The sequence below is a fragment of the Erythranthe guttata genome, chromosome 9, assembly GCF_056151865.1.
Source record: "Erythranthe guttata isolate IM_541 chromosome 9, IM_541, whole genome shotgun sequence".
Classification (NCBI taxonomy): domain Eukaryota; kingdom Viridiplantae; phylum Streptophyta; class Magnoliopsida; order Lamiales; family Phrymaceae; genus Erythranthe; species Erythranthe guttata.
In genome coordinates, this window is record NC_142541.1 from 392,856 (window position 1) to 411,596 (window position 18,741).

The following is an 18,741-nucleotide window of genomic DNA, read 5'->3' on the forward strand; positions in this document are numbered from 1 at the left end:
GTGGAGGCCACCGCCGAAGACCACGGTCGCCATGGACGGCGGCACGAATTCCTTCGCCATGGGGTTCAATTTCGAGAGCATTTCCTCCAAATCCCTCATCTCCCTCTTGAACCCCTCTCCTCCATCATCGCCGCCCCCGTTAACTTTCACCTCCTCCACGTGCTGACAGCCGTCGTCGCCGCCGCCGCCGTTAATTGTGTTTTCCAGCTGATGATGGTGGTGGCCGTTGGATACTTTATGTTGGGCCAGGTTTTCCGTTTAATTTGCCCGGAAAACACTTGCCCCTTTCGAATCTACTTCGAACGAAACCCCCACCTTTAGAATTCGTCGGAAGATTTGGCCGAAAAAGCCTGCCCCGTCGAACTTACCTTGGACCAGCCCGCCCCCTTAGATCTCGTCGGAAAAACTTCCCCGCATTCGTCCTTCTCGCCAGAAAACCGTGGTTAAAGGAAGCAAGGGCTGAAAATCCTCATTATCGACGAATGCCAGAGGGGTGGGCCCGTGGGGTTCTTCAAGAACTTTGCGGCGACAAAGAGAAATTGGCGATGGAGGATGAGATACTCATGAAGGCGAAGAGGGAATAACCTCTGCTACGGACGTTATCACCGACGAGAAGAATGGAGGAGGCTGTTGGTGGAAGGAAAGGGGAGGCGGTGGAAGAAGAAATTTGGGGAAGAAGACGATGAATTCCTTCAGATTTATTTTTTTTATTCTTTTTTTTTCCTGTATTCTTTATATTTGTTTTGACAATTTTGATAATTACAATTTAGTCCTATAACTTTAGATTATTTATAATTAAATCAATCTGGGTTTTTTTCCTCTTACAAAGGGTTTTTATGTCTTTTCATGTCCTAAAATGTCCTAAAACGCACACCCAGCTGCATGAACCGCGAGTGTATCCCACGATTCGCTCGTAGGGTCCTTATTGTCATTGACTTCCTTTCATAGGGGGTATTTGCTAATTGTTTTATCCGAGGGGTTTTTTTGCCCATTAGACATTTCACAGGGGAGCCGAGTGCAAATACCCCGACTAAAGATGGATAAGCAACATCTTGACACCTGTAATTGGTGATGAAGCAGTAAGTGATAATAGATAACACACTCTACTGATAATAGAAGCTGACATTTATTAACTTGTAAATGTATTAGAAAAAGGCACCAAACACCTAATGCAACAGTGACTTGTAAAGTTCACTATCCAATGCATTAGAAAAAGGCACCAAACACCTAATGCAACAGTGACTTGTAAAGTTCACTATCCAATGTATTAGAAAAAGGCACCAAACACCTAATGCCACAGAATATGTTCTAACAGAAATGTCTCACAAAAATTTACATTACACTACTATTAGAAATGTAACAGTCTTATTTGCAAATCATTAGGAGTGAAGAACTTGGCTAATCAGCTGCAATGCCGGCTTCTTCGAGTTGTTTGACAAGTTTTGCTCGCTTCTTGCACTTGACAACACTCACCAAATCGGTAAATCCATAATCTTTCGTGATCCATATGATCGTTTGCGCGTCTTTCTTGTTAGTCACGACAACTCGAACAAACTTATGGAGACCCCTAACTCCACTCTTGATCGTATTCTCCGCATAAGTCAAATTCTTGGCTGCATCCTCATAGGTTTTTTGAGCCTTGACCACAGCCTCTTGTGCCTTTATCAGCTTCCTCTTGAGTGAAGCAAAGCGTTGAATAGCTAGCCACGAGTCGTCTTTGTGGACTGTGGCAGCTGTTTCCATGCACTTCACCTTTCCATCGGACTTGCTTTTCTTTTTGCCTCGCTTCACATTCATCCTTTTCTCTTGGTCTTTGATGAATCTCATACTTTCTGTATATAATCAATGAGAACAAAAGATATAAACATCCCGATCCCGAACTACTCCAATTAGTAACTCCTTTACGACGAAACTTATTCATATAGAAAAAAGATAGACGTACATATCAGAATGGAATGGAAAACTACATACAACCAGAGCAGTGCAAAAACCTAAGAATTATCAGATGAACTCAAATGTGTGAACATGTAAAAGTAATGCAACAGAAATATGTTCACAAACATGTCTCACACAAATTTACAAGTTCACTACTCTTAAGTCAGCTTCTTGAAAGTTCACGGTTCGAATTGAAATAAATAATAAGTTTAAGTATTAAAGTTATGGAGTTGAAGTGTCCGATGGTACATATTTGAGAGTTCACGCTTCGAATTGGAAAATAATAAGTTAATGTATTAATGTTATGGACTTGATGTGCCCGATGGTATATATTTGAGAGTTCACAGTTTGAATTGGAATAAAACATAATATTTACGTGTCGACCCAATAATTATTACGAATCAAACAAAGTCATATTATTTAGTTAATCATGGTTAATCTCCCCAACCAAACCACAAACGAGGCCTAGATGTATTATCGAAATCATTAATTTAGTACTAAATGTATTTTTTTTAATAATGCCTCTAATATAACAACATGTATTTTAGGGATAAGATTGTCCTTTTTTTAAGGGTTAAATAAGTTTACACCCCTAATGAATACCCTTTGTAACACTTACCCTCTCAAGCTCAATTCAATTTGTATTTTAAATGCTACTCCCCCTGTTCTACAATATCTGTCTCTGTTGAGAATTTTTTTTGTTTCATATTATCTGTCACTTTACAATTCCAATGCTGCATTAATTGCTTATTTTTGAATTTTACCCTTATTAACTCTATAGCACTCTTCATGTATTAATTAAAAAAACAAGGGTATTTTGGTCAATTAATATCTATTTTCCTAAAATCAAGACATTTTTATTGAGATTCTTAAGATTTGTGAAAATGTGAAAAAGGACACATATTTAGGAAAGGAGGGACTAATACCTTAATATTTTCTATTTTTATTTTAAAATAATAACTAAAAGAATAATCAAATTATACAACTAAACATATCTGTTGAAAAATGCAATATTTAAAAATTTAAAAATATTATCGTTTACTGTTGAGTAAATCTTTAATAAATAACATCTCATTGTTATGCGACCAATTACTCAAATATATTCATATCGGTCAATTTTAAGAAATCAATACATAAATAATAGAATCTTAAGTATTTAAATCTATTTTAGTTCATCAATCTAATAATTATTGGATATTTGACCGGCCGGAAAAAAACATTCGAGGAAAAAAAAGTATTTCAAAAAAAAAAAAATCAGCGCCGGAGACCGGCGGCCTCCGGTGATGGCGGGTCAAAATTGGGGTTAAAATTGAAATTATGGTTAAAATTGGTTAATTGTTGAAATTGAGGTGTAAATCATGAAATTGGAGTTGAATTGGGTTTCAATGAATTTGGGGTAATTTTGGTATATATAATATGATTTTCTTTATTTGCAAATAAGTTGCAAATAACTTATTTGCAAATAAATTCAAAAAAAAAAAATCTAATACTCTATACTTCAGAGGTAAAAAGTGTATTTAGTCCTTTTTTTAATCACTGCTTAGATAATTAATTGAGGACGAGGGCCACTAATTTAATTGAAAAGTAGTAATTAATTTTGTTTATTTAGTCAATTTCATTAAGGGTAAATCACAAAAAGGCCCATGACAAAGGCACTTAATTAAAAGAGGGACATTCAACTTTTTTGTCTTTCAAATAAACCAAGTTTATTCAAACTTATTTGCAAATAAGGAAAATCCTTTTATATATACCAAAATTACCCACAATTCATTGAAACCCAATTCAACTCCAATTTCATGATTTACACCCCAATTTCAACAATTAACTAATTTTAACCATAATTTCAATTTTAACCCCAATTTTGACCCGCCATCACCGGAGACCGCCGGTCTCCGGCGCAGTTTTTTTTTTTTTTTTTGAAATATTTTTTTTTCCTCGATTTTTTTTTTCGGCCGGTCAACTGCTGTTGACCGCCGGGTCTCCGGCGTTGACTTTTTTTTTTTTTTTAATTTTCTTAATTTTTTTTAATTAATATTACTGTCTCCGACAGTTATTTAACTGTCGGAGACAGTAATTTAACTGTTAATTGATTTTTTTATTCTTAAAAAAAAATATTTTTAATTAATATTACTGTATTTGTTGCTAAATTACTGTCTCCAACAGTTATTTAACTGTCGGAGACAGTAATTTAAATGTTAAATGACTTTTTTATTCTTAAAAAAATATTTTTAATTAATATTACTGTATTCGTTGCTAAATTACTGTCTCCAGTAGTTATTTAATAGTCGGAGACAGTACTTTAACTATTAATTGAATTTTGTTTTAAAAAAAAAATCTTAAAAAAAATTATTTTAATTAATATTATTGCCTTGGATGCTAAATTACTGACTCAAACAGTAATTTAACTGTCTTAGACAATAATATTAATAATATTTGGGAAAATAATATTCATAATATTACTGTCCCAAACAATAATATTACTGTCTGAGACAGTAATTTAGTAGCCAAGACAATAATATTAATTAAAATAATTTTTTTCTAAGAAAAAAAATTTCAAAAAAAAAGAAAAAAGTCAACGCCGGAGACCGGCGGTCAACGGTGGTTGACCGGCCGGAAAAAAAATTCAAGAAAAAAAAAGTTTTCAAAAAAAAAAACAAGTCAACGCAGGAATCTGGCCGGAAAAAAAAATTTCAGAAAAAAAATTATTTTCTGAAAAACAAATTGGGGGTTAATGTGAGTGTTTAAATACGGGGTCAATGTGTAATATTAAGGAAGTTAGAGCATAATGGATTGAATTGATAAGAATTATACTATTTTAGACTAAAGACATAGGAATGGGTTTAATTGAGAGACTGTTTTTTTTTTTTTGGACCAAAATGCATTTAAATCTCATGTGATGGACATTTTTGCCATTCGCCCTTTCATTAATTCAATGCTTGAATAATGCGGTCAACATATTTTGGGATCCACGTCAGCAAATCTTTGACGTTGCTTACCTGAAGAGAGAACACGTCATTGACTTATTGCAAAGCATGTAATATAAATATAACTTGGGGTCCATTTTGTTAGTTGATTATAGCTATAGGTCCATTGATCAATAAATGTAATCTTATATATAAAAGAAAGAAACGCTGGGCAACCCTAAATGTATTTCTTTAATTATTTATTTTTAATATTTTTTCTTTACTAATTTTCAACAATTATCAATCTCCTATTTTTCATCAATATATCTCAAACTCAAGAGATAAAGATAGAAATTCAATTTATTATATCTAAATCTATATATTTGGATTATAAATCTTAATATGTAAAATTTAAACAAACTAATGTTATAGAAAAATTTGAATAATACTACATTATTAAATTTTACTAGGTGCGTGTACTATATTTTTTTATTATGTAATTAATTTTTTTTTACTCTTGAAATAATATTCCGTGCATCGCACGGGGAAAAAATGCTAGTATAAATTAAATTAAATTATTTTTCTATTGACATTAATACCCTTAATTATTATTTATATTAAGGTAGTTAGTTATGAAAAATATGAATAAAATCTCACATTTCACTCTCCAATTTAACTCCTCTCTCTCTCTTCTCCCTCACGTCTCCCCCTCCCCTTCTTTTCTCATATCTCTCTCTCTCTCTCTCTCTCTCTCTCTCTCTCTCTCTCTCTCTCTCTCTCTCTCTCTCTCTCTCTCTCTCTCTCTCTCTCTCTCTCTCTCTCTTTTTTTTCCTTTTTTTTTTCTATTTTATAATAGCAAAAATAAATAGTCAATGAACAAACTACAATCTCTCATAATTGATTATGACTAGGTTGATGTCATAACGGACATAGTCTCGACGTTCGACTGAATTCACAACTTCCGAACGTCATCGGAGATCTTCTAGAAACATGATCGTGTCAGTAGCATCAACCTCTAATGAATCTCTTCTTTGTTTTCTTCTGGCCTATAGTTGTAGCGACAGTAAACTATGAGTCAACCAAAAAAGCTCAAATTAAAATATGCACAAATTTGCATCAATGCATATTACAATATCAAAACGCATCATTGAATCCCTATAGAGAAATACAATGTTCGAAGTTGCAACAACGAGATGCAAAAAATACAATTACTCGCAATATGCAATACATTATTAAACGACAAAATACAAAAGAAAAAAAAAAGCCACACACACATTAACATTAATACGAGTTTAGTAAGAGAACCAAAAATATGTGAAACCTTTCATAGTTATTCCCAAAGAAGAAGAAAATAGTGGCAACAACAACCAAATAATAGTATGCAAATAACTATATCCAAATGCAATTGTCAACAACAAACTGCAAAATGCAAATGATACAGTGACAATAAGTTATTTTCAACAAGTATTTTGTTATGATAGATGAAACCATTTATTACGACACCAAACCGCAAATATGTCAGTAAAATGCAACTTACACTATGATAACAACAAAGTCGAAATGAAATATAATATAAAAGCAAAATACGCATCATATAAGCAAAATCCAAAATACATAGCAAAGTGCAAAAAAAAAAAACAGCTAAATCAAAAGCAAGAAACCAATAACGTGTTGCTGTTTATTTTGCACTTTGCTGTTATGATGCGAAAAAACCAATAACTTGTTGCAATAGACATCAAAAAAATTATGTAACAAAAGTAGCAAAATCAAAAGTAAGAAACCAATGATTTTCACATAAAAATACATATGGTAATTGGGGTCGAAGAATCAATATCAACATCTTTCGTTCCATTGGTCAAAATTTTCATGACAATTCATGAATAAATCGCCATTAAATTAAAAACATAAAAGAACAGATATAGAAGAGCAAATCACCTTGTAACAACAAATTCTTATCTGCGATATAAACAAACAAGAAAAATTGAACAAAGATGATTTTATTGAATTAAAATAAATAAATTGCGGGTTACAATCTCTATTTTAATCATCTGATTCTTCTCTCTAGAACAATATATAGTTGACTTGAATTTTCGGTGTCGGGTCGTTGACTTGATCTTCTCCGGATTTGATTTTGGATTTGAATAACGTTTTCCGAGGGTCTTGCGACTTGAATCTCGGATCGAACGTTGAACTTTGACTTGATTTGACTTGAAGATCTTGAAATTCTTGATGTATTTGGCCCTTCAATCTTCCAGTGACCTTGACTTGAATTGATTAACGTTAATCCGAAGGTTTGGCACCGTTATCTCGGATCGAATGCTGGATTTGATGAAGAATGCCTTGAATTTGCTCAAGAACACCTCGAATATGACGAAGAACACTTTGAATGTAGAGAGAGAATCTTACCTCCTACGAATTCTTCTTCCTTGCTTCTTGAATTGTAGAGAGAATTTTGCTCCTACGGTTTCTGCTCCTTCAGTTGTGTTCGAATTGTGAAGGGAGGGTCCCTATTTATAGTTGTAGAACAATAGTCCTTGATGGGCCTTCTTGATGATGTGGCACGATTTGATTAGCCCGATTTAAATTGATATTTATCTCTTGTAACTTGGAAGAGAAGAAATAATCCGATTGGCCAATAATTAATTGATATTTATTTCTTATAACTTGGAAAAGAAGAAATAATTCTATTGGCCAATATATATTAAAATCAATTATCTATTTAAATTAAGAATTTATTTAATAATTAAATTCTTAATATTAAAATAGAAAACATATAATTGATATTTAATATATATAATATACATATGATTTTTGCGCATTGATATATAAATGACTTTGAATGTCGGCTCTATGGAAATTAGCAATTTAACTGCTTGAAAATTTGTTCGTCTACAAATGCCCCCTCGAGACTTGTTCACGGACAATGCGTCTTAAAGTGAATAAGTCACGAATATATCAAATATATTTGGAGCTTTTCATGATTTAATAACCCCTCACGTGCCTACTCTCGGGCCTGTAGTCCCGAGAATATATGTAATTTTGAGCCCAATTTTTTTCTCTGGTCAATGTCGGCCCACCAATTGCTTTATGCCTATTTTGAAGTTCAAATTTTGAATTTAGACATATTCGTTTCTTGTGATGAGTCATCAGATTTCCATAATAAAATAAAATAAATAAAAATGCCCTTATTGAAAGTAGCTAAACAAACTTGCATACTAGCATGCCCCATATCAACAAAAGCAATGTTCAACGGCTTGGAATATCATAAGCTAGGGCCCACTCAAAACCAAGTACAATGAGAGAGTCTATATGGAATTATAATTGCAACCTGATTTCCGTGTGGAGAGAAAATCACAAACTGCGGACGTATTATTCATGTAAAAGGACTCTTCTGCAACTTGATTTTCCCAACTCAAACACGTATTATCCTTCTCCCAATAGATTTCTAACTCCTTGTGATTGGATAATCTCAATCCTAATATCAATAGGATAGTTATTTTCCTAGCTTATAAAAGGAGGTGACCCTTACTAGTTTTTTCATTCATCAGCTTCAGTCATCGACCCTCTTGCAGCAGGATTTTTTAGCTTCATCAAATTCAGCCTTTTGTTAATTTCTTTTGCTCGATTTCAGGTCAGTTCCATTGAAAAAAAAAATGTTTCCCTTTTTTTTTTTGACACTTAAACGTGCTTTTGATTCATTTCTTTAACTCACCGGTCCTCTTTTCTTCGTTTTAGGTTTGTCCATTGGGTGGTTTTAGCACGATTCTTTGCCCTCGCTCTTTTTTTTTTTTTTTTTTTTTTTTTTTCACCACGTCGAACTTATCGCTCTTTCTTTGATCTGTTTTGATAGATTTTTCGATGGTTTGTTTCAAGCAAGCTTTCTCTTCTTTAGGCGACGAGCAATTGGTAATTCTTGACGATCGTTACCAACCGAACGACAAAGGAACCATCTTGACGATTTATGCCCCCCTTATCGGTTCTTATGCAAAGCAATGGCCACGTCTCACGACTCCGAATCGCATGTCCGTTTGGTCCCACGAGCATCCTCATAATAAGTACGAGTACGTGTACAGTTTGCGAGCATCAAATCATAAACCTGACAGATCCTCGCTTCCGGAAGAGTCAAGCAGTCCGAGCCTTCTGCCGACTTTGGGTGGCAACATCGTGAAAGGAAAAGTCAAGTGGGGAGATACTCTCGAGCTTTCCGGCGGCTTTCAGTTCTTCAGAGGGTACTGGGAATAGACCGAAGACGTTCTCAGCCGTTGCCAGCACAAGCTAAAGTCCGCGAAGATCTATGATTCTGTATATGCCTCCCTCTTCACGTACGACTACAACTCTGAAATTATGAAGGCGTTCTTCGAGGCATGGTGTCCGACTACAAATACCCTCTTGACGTCTCCTAGAGAAATGTCTATCTCTTTATGGGATTTGCACATCCTCTCTGGGCTACCGTTAACCGGGCTCTTTTACGATGAAGTTGTCCCTGCCTCTCAAGAACTCGTTGGTTCCGATGCAAAGGGTGTTCGATATTCTCACCGTTCCTGCCGACATCTATTCTATGCCTACCACTTACTTCGGAAGCGCTCTGAAGGTCCGTCCTCCAATGTCTCTGTCGAAAGTTGGATTCAGCTCTGGTCGAAGAAGCAGAAGAAATACACTCAACCTCCTCCGCGCAAAGAAAAGAAGGGTGTTCGCCCCAAGTCAACTCACAATCCTTCCGGCAATATTGAAGTACATGCAAAATGGATCAACATTGAAGAAGTTGTGTTTTCGAGCATTAGCGTTGATGTCGAACTGAGGTCCGAGACATACTTGGCGGCCCATTTGGCTTGTTGGCTTTGCACCTTCGTTCTCCCCACTAATGATGTAGGCATGATACGTCCTTCAACGTTTAAGATGGCTAGCATAATGGCGACTGACGAAGAAGTCTCTCTTGAAGTTCCTGTCTTAGCAAGCATCTTCAACGGCATAAATAGGATTTCGAGATCCTTGAGACCCCATCAAGAGAACTCTCCGTTTCCTATTCACTTCGTCTATAGTTGGTTGGCGCTTTATTTCAAGACCCATTGTCAAGTTCTGCAAGGCGTAGCCGTCGATGGCCCAAAGATGATATCTTATTCCGGAGAAGGAAGCGCTAGATACTACACTCCCGCGGATGCACGCAAACGGATTCACAAAGGAGATCTTATGTCTTGGACTTGCACCACGATCTCTAGGAGCGAGTCTTCTTTATATATTGATGATAGAACAACAAAAGGGTCCGAGAGAAATTATTTCATCGCCATTCGCTAGAGCTATCTCTCCTTGCAGCGTGGTAATCGTCTCGTTATTGAGCCATATAGTGCTCATCGGTTTAGCCGACAATTTGGGTTTTACCAAGATATGCCCGAAGTACTTGATGAAGACGTTCGCGAGGCTTCTTTAATAGATGGACTTCGTTATTGGCGTCTATGTGTTTTGCTTGAATCCATGTCTAAAGTGATATTTTCCATCGTTCCTCAAAATCCGAGAAAGTTTCACACGGACGGCTATAAGATATGGTGGACTAAAGCTTACGGAACTTATCTTGAAAATAAAGCTGCGAGTCTGAAGAACTTGGAGTTAAGTAAGATTCCACTTGAAGACCAAGAAGATGAGGCAAGAAATAGTCTCGGCAATCTTTCTCGCGAAAATGTGCTCCAAACAAAAAACCCTTCTAGCGATATAAAGAAGAATAATGTTTTGCCTCCATCGGATGAGAGTGACGATAGCCATATAGAACGTCATTGGAAAAGGCCGAAGAGGGACCCACAATCTTCAAAACCACAAGATCTTCATATTGATAACAGCGTGGACAGTCGTTCTCGAACAAATGACGTTTTTGCTGAGAAGGTTGCACTTAACACTTTTTCTTTCTTTTTTTTATTTTTTTTTATTTTTTTATTATTTCGTCTTAATGATTTTTTTTTATTTGGAAAACGAGATAATTAACGTTGATGATCGCGAGGAATCTCAAGCTAGTCATCACTCAACTACCAAGGCTTGCTCAATGGGTGTAACTTTGTCGCCGACTGCTTTGATGCCTGCCAGAACATCCAAGATGAAAGAGACTGCGAAAGGGTCGTACAATGGTGTTTGTTCAGTTTTTGTGGGTGAAAGTTTTCTGAAAAATCACAAGCGGGTTTTTCTTCGCCAATTATGGCAAGATCTTCGTGCGAGGATAGTACGGACTTCAATTGATTCCATCTCGTCTATTCAAGAAGATGTCCAATTTGTTCTTGGAACCATGAGGGATCTTGGTGATTTCGACATATCTTGCATAGAGGAATTATTGAAGTCATTATTTTCCCAGGCGACGGCTTATGATAAGGTGAGGTCGTCGAACTCTGAGAAGGCATCTAAAGAGATTCTATCACGACAATTAGATGAGGCTAAAGATCGTTTGCATACTACTCAAGCTAGAGAACACAAAGAGACTCTTCAAGTTCAAGTCACCAATAATGATTTGGAGAGTGTCAAGAAAGAGCGTGCTGCTTTGAAGGTGAGGGTGGGACAATTGAGATCATCATTAAAGCGACAACGATAACTCCTTCATACTGTTCAAACTGAAATTCGTGAGATTAACGAAGAGATTGTTGCCATTGAAAATACATCCCCTTTAAGTGATGATTTGGTAGAAGAATTGCGCGCTTCTGCCGAGCTTCTAGAAGATGCCAAAGAAAAGTTGAACGATTTAGACCCTTTCGCTTGAGCTAGATTTAGATTTTTTTTTTTTTTTTGTTTATTTCACTTTTATGACTCATGAAATAAAAAAAAAATCTCCTTTTCCATCTTGCTCCCTTAGTATTCTGCACTTGTATTATCAACATTTTTTTTTTTCGTAGGAAAGGACTGAACTTAGAGAATATCCAAGCTGCCTACGTACCCCGAATGGGATCAAGTCATAACGTAGTTCAAAGAAAAAAGATAGATTTTTTTTTTAGGAGATGACTGAACTTAGAGAATATCCAAGCTGCCTACGTACCCCAAATGGGATCAAGTCATAACGTAGTTCAAAGAAAAAAGACATGTTTTTTTTTTTTTTTTTTTTTTTTTTTTTTTTTTTTTTTTTTAGCCGTACACAGTTTCAACTCATGAGGGCCAGGAGCCTTCTCCTCCGCTTCATGCATAGTACCGCTCCAAGAACTTTCCATTTATCGGACCAATTCTTAAACCACCTTCGGCAACCAACTTGTACGCTCTATTTGTGTATGCTTATTTGACGACATAAGAACCATCCCACTTTGAAGTAAATTTATTTCCCGTTTTATGAGTGACGATGATGGGCCTCCTTACGGCAAATACCAAATCTCCAACTTGAAACGATCTTGGCCGCACCTTCTTGTTAAACGCCCTAGAAAGATGAGCTTGGTAGCATTCAATACTTTGTTGTGCCTCTAATTTTTTCTCGTCAAGAGCTTCCAATTCTGCAAGACGCAAACGAGCGTTTTCTTCTTGAGTGAGTTCTTCTTGTATAACTATCCTCAATGATGGAATTTGTTTTTCAAGAGGCAAGACTGCTTCCACACCGTACACCAACGCATATGGAGTGGCTTGAGTAGGTGTTCTATACGTTGTTCTATAAGCCCATAAAGCTTCTCATATTCTTTCGTGCCAATCGCGTTTTGACTTGGCGATCACTTTCTTCAGCAAATTACATAAAGTCTTATTGAAGGCCTCGGCGAGTCCATTGGCGGCAGCGTTGTACATTGAAGATTTTCTTTGCTTGAAGCCAAACTTTTCACAAAGTTTATCTATCACACCGTTGCAGAATGGCCTTCCGTTGTCTGTGATCACATATCGAGGAACTCCGTAACGGTAGATGATGTTGATGCGGATAAAATCGGCAACGTTCTCCTTCTTTACTTCTCGAAGAGGCACTGCTTCAGCCCATTGGAAAAGTAGTCTGTTGCTGCCAAGATATAGAGATGTCCAGCGGAAGACTTTGTCATAGGTCCAACCACATCCAAACCCCAAGCATCAAAGGGCCATGAGGCAACAGTATGGTGTAATGGCTCCGGCGGTTGATGAATAAAGTTTGCATGAAATTGACAAGGTTGACATTTTTGGGCATACTCCATGCAATCCTTTACCATAGATGGCCAATAATAACCCATTCTTTTTATTCGGAAATGTAATTTGGGTCCTGACTGATGGGCGCCGCAAATTCCGGAATGAGCTTCTTCTATGGCTTGAACGGCTTCGTCATCACCTAAACATCTCAAGAAGACTCCATCAAATGAACGTCTGTAAAGTGTATCTTTGTAGTAGATGAAACGAGCCGCACGACGTCGTATATCAACTCTTTGACGTGGATCATTAGGCAACTTTTCGTACTTCAAGTAATCCACAAATGATTGACGCCAATCTTCTTTCTCGACTTCAAACACGTAAACCACTCGAGTTTCGTCTTCTTCAATTTCTTCATGTTCAAAGATTGGTGGTACGACCCACCTCTTGAAAATTGGTATACGATTTCCGTCTTCGGGCATGGCTAAAGTAGAAGCAAGTTTTGCCAATGCATCTGCTTGTTTGTTATGCTTTCTTGGCACATGCTCTATCGTCACATCACCAAGGTATCCGATAAGTCTTTTAGCATAATCCACATAAGGGAGTAAATCGAGCTTCTTTACTTCGTACGATCCGAGTATCTGATTGATCACCAACTTGGAGTCTCCATATACCTCCAAATTTAGTTGCTTTATATCAACTGCCATTTCTAGCCCAAGGATAAGAGCTTGATATTCAGCAACATTGTTAGAGCAATTTTGTGTTAAGGTAAAAGAGTGAGGCAACATTTCGCCGTTGGATGTGACAAATACTACTCATGCGCCAGCTCCTTCTCTGTGAGAAGCTCCATCAAAGTACATCTTCCAGGGAGGACTAACTTCAATCACAAGAACATCTTCATCGGGTAAATCGTCGGATAGCTCCCACTCTGCAGGGATAGGGTGATCTGCCAAGAAATCGGCTAGAACTTGTCCTTTCACAGCCTTTTGTGGAATATATGTTATGTCAAATTGCTGCAATTGCAGGTACCACCTTGCGAGTCTGTCGGATAGGACGGGTTTTGACATGACATACTTTAGAGGATTCATCCTTGAGATCAGACGGACAACATGTGCTTGAAAATAATGCTTCAACTTTTGAATTGCAAAAATGAGCGCTAAGCATGTCTTTTCGATTAGCGAGTAGTTCAATTCATTTGGTGTCATTGTTCTACTCAAGTAGTATAAGACACTCTCTTTTCCATCATCATTCTCCTGGGCTAGTAAAGCTCCGACAGATCGTTCTTGAGCAGCAATATAGAGTATTAACGATCGTCCGGGCACTGGTGCAATCAACACAGGAGGCTTCGTTAAATATGATTTTATACTTTCAAAGGCACTAGTGCAAGCTTCATCCCATTCAAAGGGGACATTTTTCTTCATGAGTCGGCTGAATGGTTGACATCGACCGGCTAAGTTTGAAATGAACCTTCTTAGGTATGCCAACTTTCCTTGCAAACTTTTGAGTTCATGAATGTTCCTAGGCTCGCGAATCTTTAAAATTGCATCAATCTTGGCTTGTTCGATTTCTATGCCTCGGTGACGAACTACGAATCCAAGAAACTTCCCCGAAGTAACACCAAATGCACATGTCAATGGATTCATCTTCAATTGGTACCTTCTCAAGCGCTCGAAGACTTTTCTCAAATTTTGGAGATGATCTTCCCTTCTTTTGGATTTAACCACCAAGTCATCCACATAACATTCAACATCTTTATGGAGCATGTCATCAAATATCTTCTGCATGGCTCTTTGGTATGTAGCACCGGATTTTTCAAGCCAAATGGCATCACTTTATAGCAATAGATGCCCTTAGGAGTGCGAAAGGCTGTTAATTCTTCATCTCTCGGCGCCATACGTATTTGATTGTATCAGGACGATCCATCCATAAATGATAATGCTTCGTGGCCCGTAGTAACATCAATCATTAGTTCGACTATTGGCATTGGAAAGTCGTCCTTAGGGGATGCTTCGTTCAAATCTCTAAAGTCAACACACACACGAATTTGTCCATTCTTCTTTCTAACAGGGACGATACTTGAAATCCATGTTGGGTATTTGACTTCTCAAATGAAACCAACCTCAATAAGTTTGTTCACTTAAGCCTCAATTGCAGGTACTAATTCAGGTCTAAATCTACGTTGACCTTGCTTCCCATGGCGAGCTCCTTTCTTCACGGAGAGATGATGTATTGCCACTTTTGGGTCCAATCTGGGCATTTCTTTATAAGACCATGCGAACACATCCTTGAACTCGTGCAACAATTCAACATAAGTCTCCTCTTCATTCATAGTCAATAAGGCGCTAATGTAGATTGGTCGAGGATTCTCTGTGTCTCCTACATTTATTTCCTTTATATCATCGATCGTGGCTTTGACTCCTTCTTCAAGCTCGGGTGGACCAGTTTCAGCGTCTTCTTCCTCAATCGTGTCTATCTCACTTAAAGTGATATGATACGATGATGCCACACTTTCTCTGTCATCTTCCTCGTCGTCTTGGATTTTTGTAAAGACGAAAGTTCGCATTTTAGCCTTCAACTCTTCACCACATGATATGGTCAAATAAGTACGCCGTTTCATGCGAGATGGAATCAAACTTCGAATCCTTCGTGTTTTGGTGATTTTAGTATTAGAGACACCCAACTCTTGCTTGTTGCTTCTGTTATGCCCCCACTTTCTAAGTGGTCCAAGCCTACCAAAAACGGATGGCGTAAGTCTATCAAACCCTTGTTTGTCGTCTTTCTTATGCCCCCACTCTCTAAGTGGTCCAAGTCTATCAAAGACGGATGGCGCAAGTCTATCGAAGACGAATGTCCTTCTCACTTTTGTTCCACTTTCAAGAAAATCGTCTGTTGATGAGAATTCGTTTTCGATTATGTAATTACTGGTAGCTCTATTGATAGCAATACGAATTGGTTTTTGTGGAACAAATCCAAGACCAACTCGAGGACTTTGAATAGCATGTCCCTTTTCTTTCAACATTATCTGAGTAGTATTGAGGCCATGCATTCTTTCGCCAACAACTTCGGCAGAAAGTCTTCCCAGTGTAGAATCTTCACATGGGTTGTAACCGGATTTCACTAAGAGTTTATAAGCTTTTGGGCCAAAACATTTTGTCATTTGGGACTCGGAGAATTCTTCGCATTCTTCTTGGGTTCATTCTGTAGGATGAACAAATCATTTAGGTGGTTGAGAAGTTGATCGCTTCTCGTCAATTGGTGTTAGGGGAAACATCAAATCTTTCAAAGCCTCACACGCTAAATGAGCCTTGTCTTGATTATTTCTTCGGTTTGGTTCTTCAACTGGTAGAATTTCTTTGGCCTTTGTCGTTTTCTCATCATCAAGATAGTACTTAGCATCGGCAAAGTGGGCTTCTGCCTCGGTGAACGGTTTATCATCGGCGAGTATTATTTTAACTACTCCGTCTTGACAATACTTGAAACATTGGTGCCAAGAAGAAGGAACCACACTATTCTCATGTATCCAAGGTCGCCCGAGAAGCATGCGATATGAGGTTCTTGCATCAATGACATGGAACAGTGCAGTGGACAACATATCATCCATTAACAACTCTATCCTTATGATACCAAGGGCCCTTTGTCCTTCTTGATTAAATCCTTGGATCATCAAGCGACTAGTTTTGAGCTCCTCCGTGGAGATCCCCAATTCCTTTAAAGTGTGCAACGGCAAAATATTGACTGCAGAACCTCCATCGATTAAAATTCTATTCACCTTCTGCTCACGAGCATAGCCAGCAACAAACAATGGCCTATTGTGTGGTTTGGAACCAAGAAGTAAATCTTCATCAGCGAAAGTCATTGTTGACATGCATTTACCAATCACGGTACAAACTTCATTTGAAGACGGAGTTGTTCCACTAGCAGCGATCTCCCTTTCAATTATCGTGTTACATGAGATGTTAATACGATCATCATCTTCTTCGTGTACGTTCATTGTCGTCATGTCAAGGGACTCAAAAATGCTGACGATAAAGTTTGTATTGGCGCTGATCTCTTCAAGTGACATCTTTCCTTGGCGAGCTAGCTGCATAATTTTATCTTTGAATACGAAGCAATCATGAATTGGGTGCCCAACCAACCGATGATACTTGCAGTATTTTGGGTCATCGGTCTTGCTAGCTTCTTCGGGGCGCTTCATTTCAGGCAACTCGATAAGTTTTAAACTTAGCAAATCGTCAAATATTTCAGCCACGTCAGTGTCGAGGAACGGGTACTCCCTTGCTTGCATTTCTATGAGGGTAAGTCTTCTTTCTCTTCTTTCTTGAGAAAAATCTTGTTTTTCCTCATTGTTTCCGTTCATTTTTCCTTGAAATTTGATAGGGGTTGCATTCACTGCCAAAGATTCTTTACTTGAGGTCTTAGAGAAAACTCTACCCCCCCTTCCGAAAGTCTTGTTTTTCGTTCGACTGTCGAGGCTCTTGAACTGGTGGTCCCTCAACTCCACTAGCCATAATGCTCAACTCCATATCGTGCGCTCTAGTGGCCAACTCTTCAAAACTCTTAGGTTGAATCCCTTGCAGGATATATCGGAGTCCCCATTGCATTCCTTGAATGTACATCTCGATAGCTGAAGCCTCTGACAATCGGTCCTTGCAATTCAGGCTTAAATTCCTCCAACGGTTAATATAGTCAATGACGGCCTCTTCTTTCCACTGGCGAGAGTTTGTGAGCTCGATCATGCTCACTGTTCTTCGGGTGCTGTAGAAGCGATTCAAAAATTCTTGTTCCATCTGACTCCAACTGTCAATTGAGTTCGGTTCTAGGTTTGTATACCAATCGAAAGCATTCCCCTTCAATGATCGGACGAATTGTTTAACGAGATAGTCTCCGAAAGTCCCGGCGTTGTTACAAGTTTCAACAAAGTGTGCCACATGCTGTTTTGGGTTACCCTTGCCATCAAATTGCTGAAATTTCGGGGGTTGGTAACCAATTGGCATCTTCAAGTCGTCTACTCTTAGAGTGTATGGCTTGGTATATGTTGACGACGGTTTTGAACCCTCATTGAATTTGTCTTTGATAGTCCGCATGATGAACTCCTTCAATTGGTCTATAGGAATCAACCCCTCTGACGAAATCTGGAATTCTTCAGCCGGGCTCTTCTCCCTTTCGATTGGATGTCGCCTTGCAGAAGTTTCAGCTTCGGTGTGATTTTCGCCTTGTTTACCCATGTCGTGACTACCGTCAACCTTGTTTCGCAACATCGCAATTTGGGAGTCTTGTTCTTGAATGTGTTTTGTTAGCCCTTCAATGGCCTTGGTCAAGATCGCCATCTGCTCCTCCATGGTCGTAGCATGTGTCGTCATGACGGGAGCCACCTCAGAGTAGTTTGATGCTGAAAGGGACGTGGATGATGAAGTTTCTCCTCTAGATCCTTCCACGCCTCCACCTATGTTGACGAGAGGCGACAAGCCTTTTTTGATAATTTGGGGCGTTGAACTAGTCTCGGAGGATGTCTGCAACTTCTTAGCCATACTCATTGTAACTACGCCCATGCTTGATGAATTTGAAGTAGCAGCCTTCATCGTGAACGTAGAACAGCTACTAGGATCTTCGAGAGAGAGAAGAGATGAGAGGTAGAGAGGTCCCACCGGGCGTGCCAAAATTTGTAACAACAAATTCTTATCTGCGATATAAACAAACAAGAAAAATTGAACAAAGATGATTTTATTGAATTAAAATAAATAAATTGCGGGCTACAATCTCTATTTTAATCCTCTGATTCTTCTCTCTAGAACAATATATAGTTGACTTGAATTTTCGGAGTCGGGTCGTTGACTTGATCTTCTCCGGATTTGATTTTGGATTTGAATAACGTTTT

The 18,741-nt window shown here is 38.0% G+C and overlaps 1 protein-coding gene and 1 pseudogene across 1 annotated transcript; both read right to left on the reverse strand.

Moving 5' to 3' along the window:
- Positions 1–12,071: 12,071 nt before the first annotated feature.
- LOC105974934 (uncharacterized) lies at positions 12,072–13,573 on the reverse strand. The gene is made up of 2 exons (XM_088823309.1): positions 12,723–13,573; positions 12,072–12,435 (listed from the first exon to the last, which is right to left on the reverse strand). Exons 1-2 carry the CDS (start codon positions 13,571–13,573, stop codon positions 12,072–12,074), a joined length of 1,215 nt encoding a protein of 404 aa, XP_088679435.1.
- Positions 13,574–16,080: 2,507 nt separating this feature from the next.
- Positions 16,081–18,373, reverse strand: LOC148767801 (uncharacterized; annotated as a pseudogene).
- Between the last annotated feature and the right edge of the window lie 368 nt (positions 18,374–18,741).

What these genes read in the sequence shown, in the direction of transcription:
- LOC105974934 (XM_088823309.1), bottom strand. Translation starts at nt 13,573, where the DNA reads ATGGCAGTTGATATAAAGCAACTAAATTTGGAGGTATATGGAGACTCC. An exon ending in AAGCAGTGCCTCTTCGAGAA is followed by an intron (nt 12,436 to 12,722) that starts GTAAAGAAGGAG and finishes ATGGGCTTATAG; the next exon opens with AACAACGTATAGAACACCTA.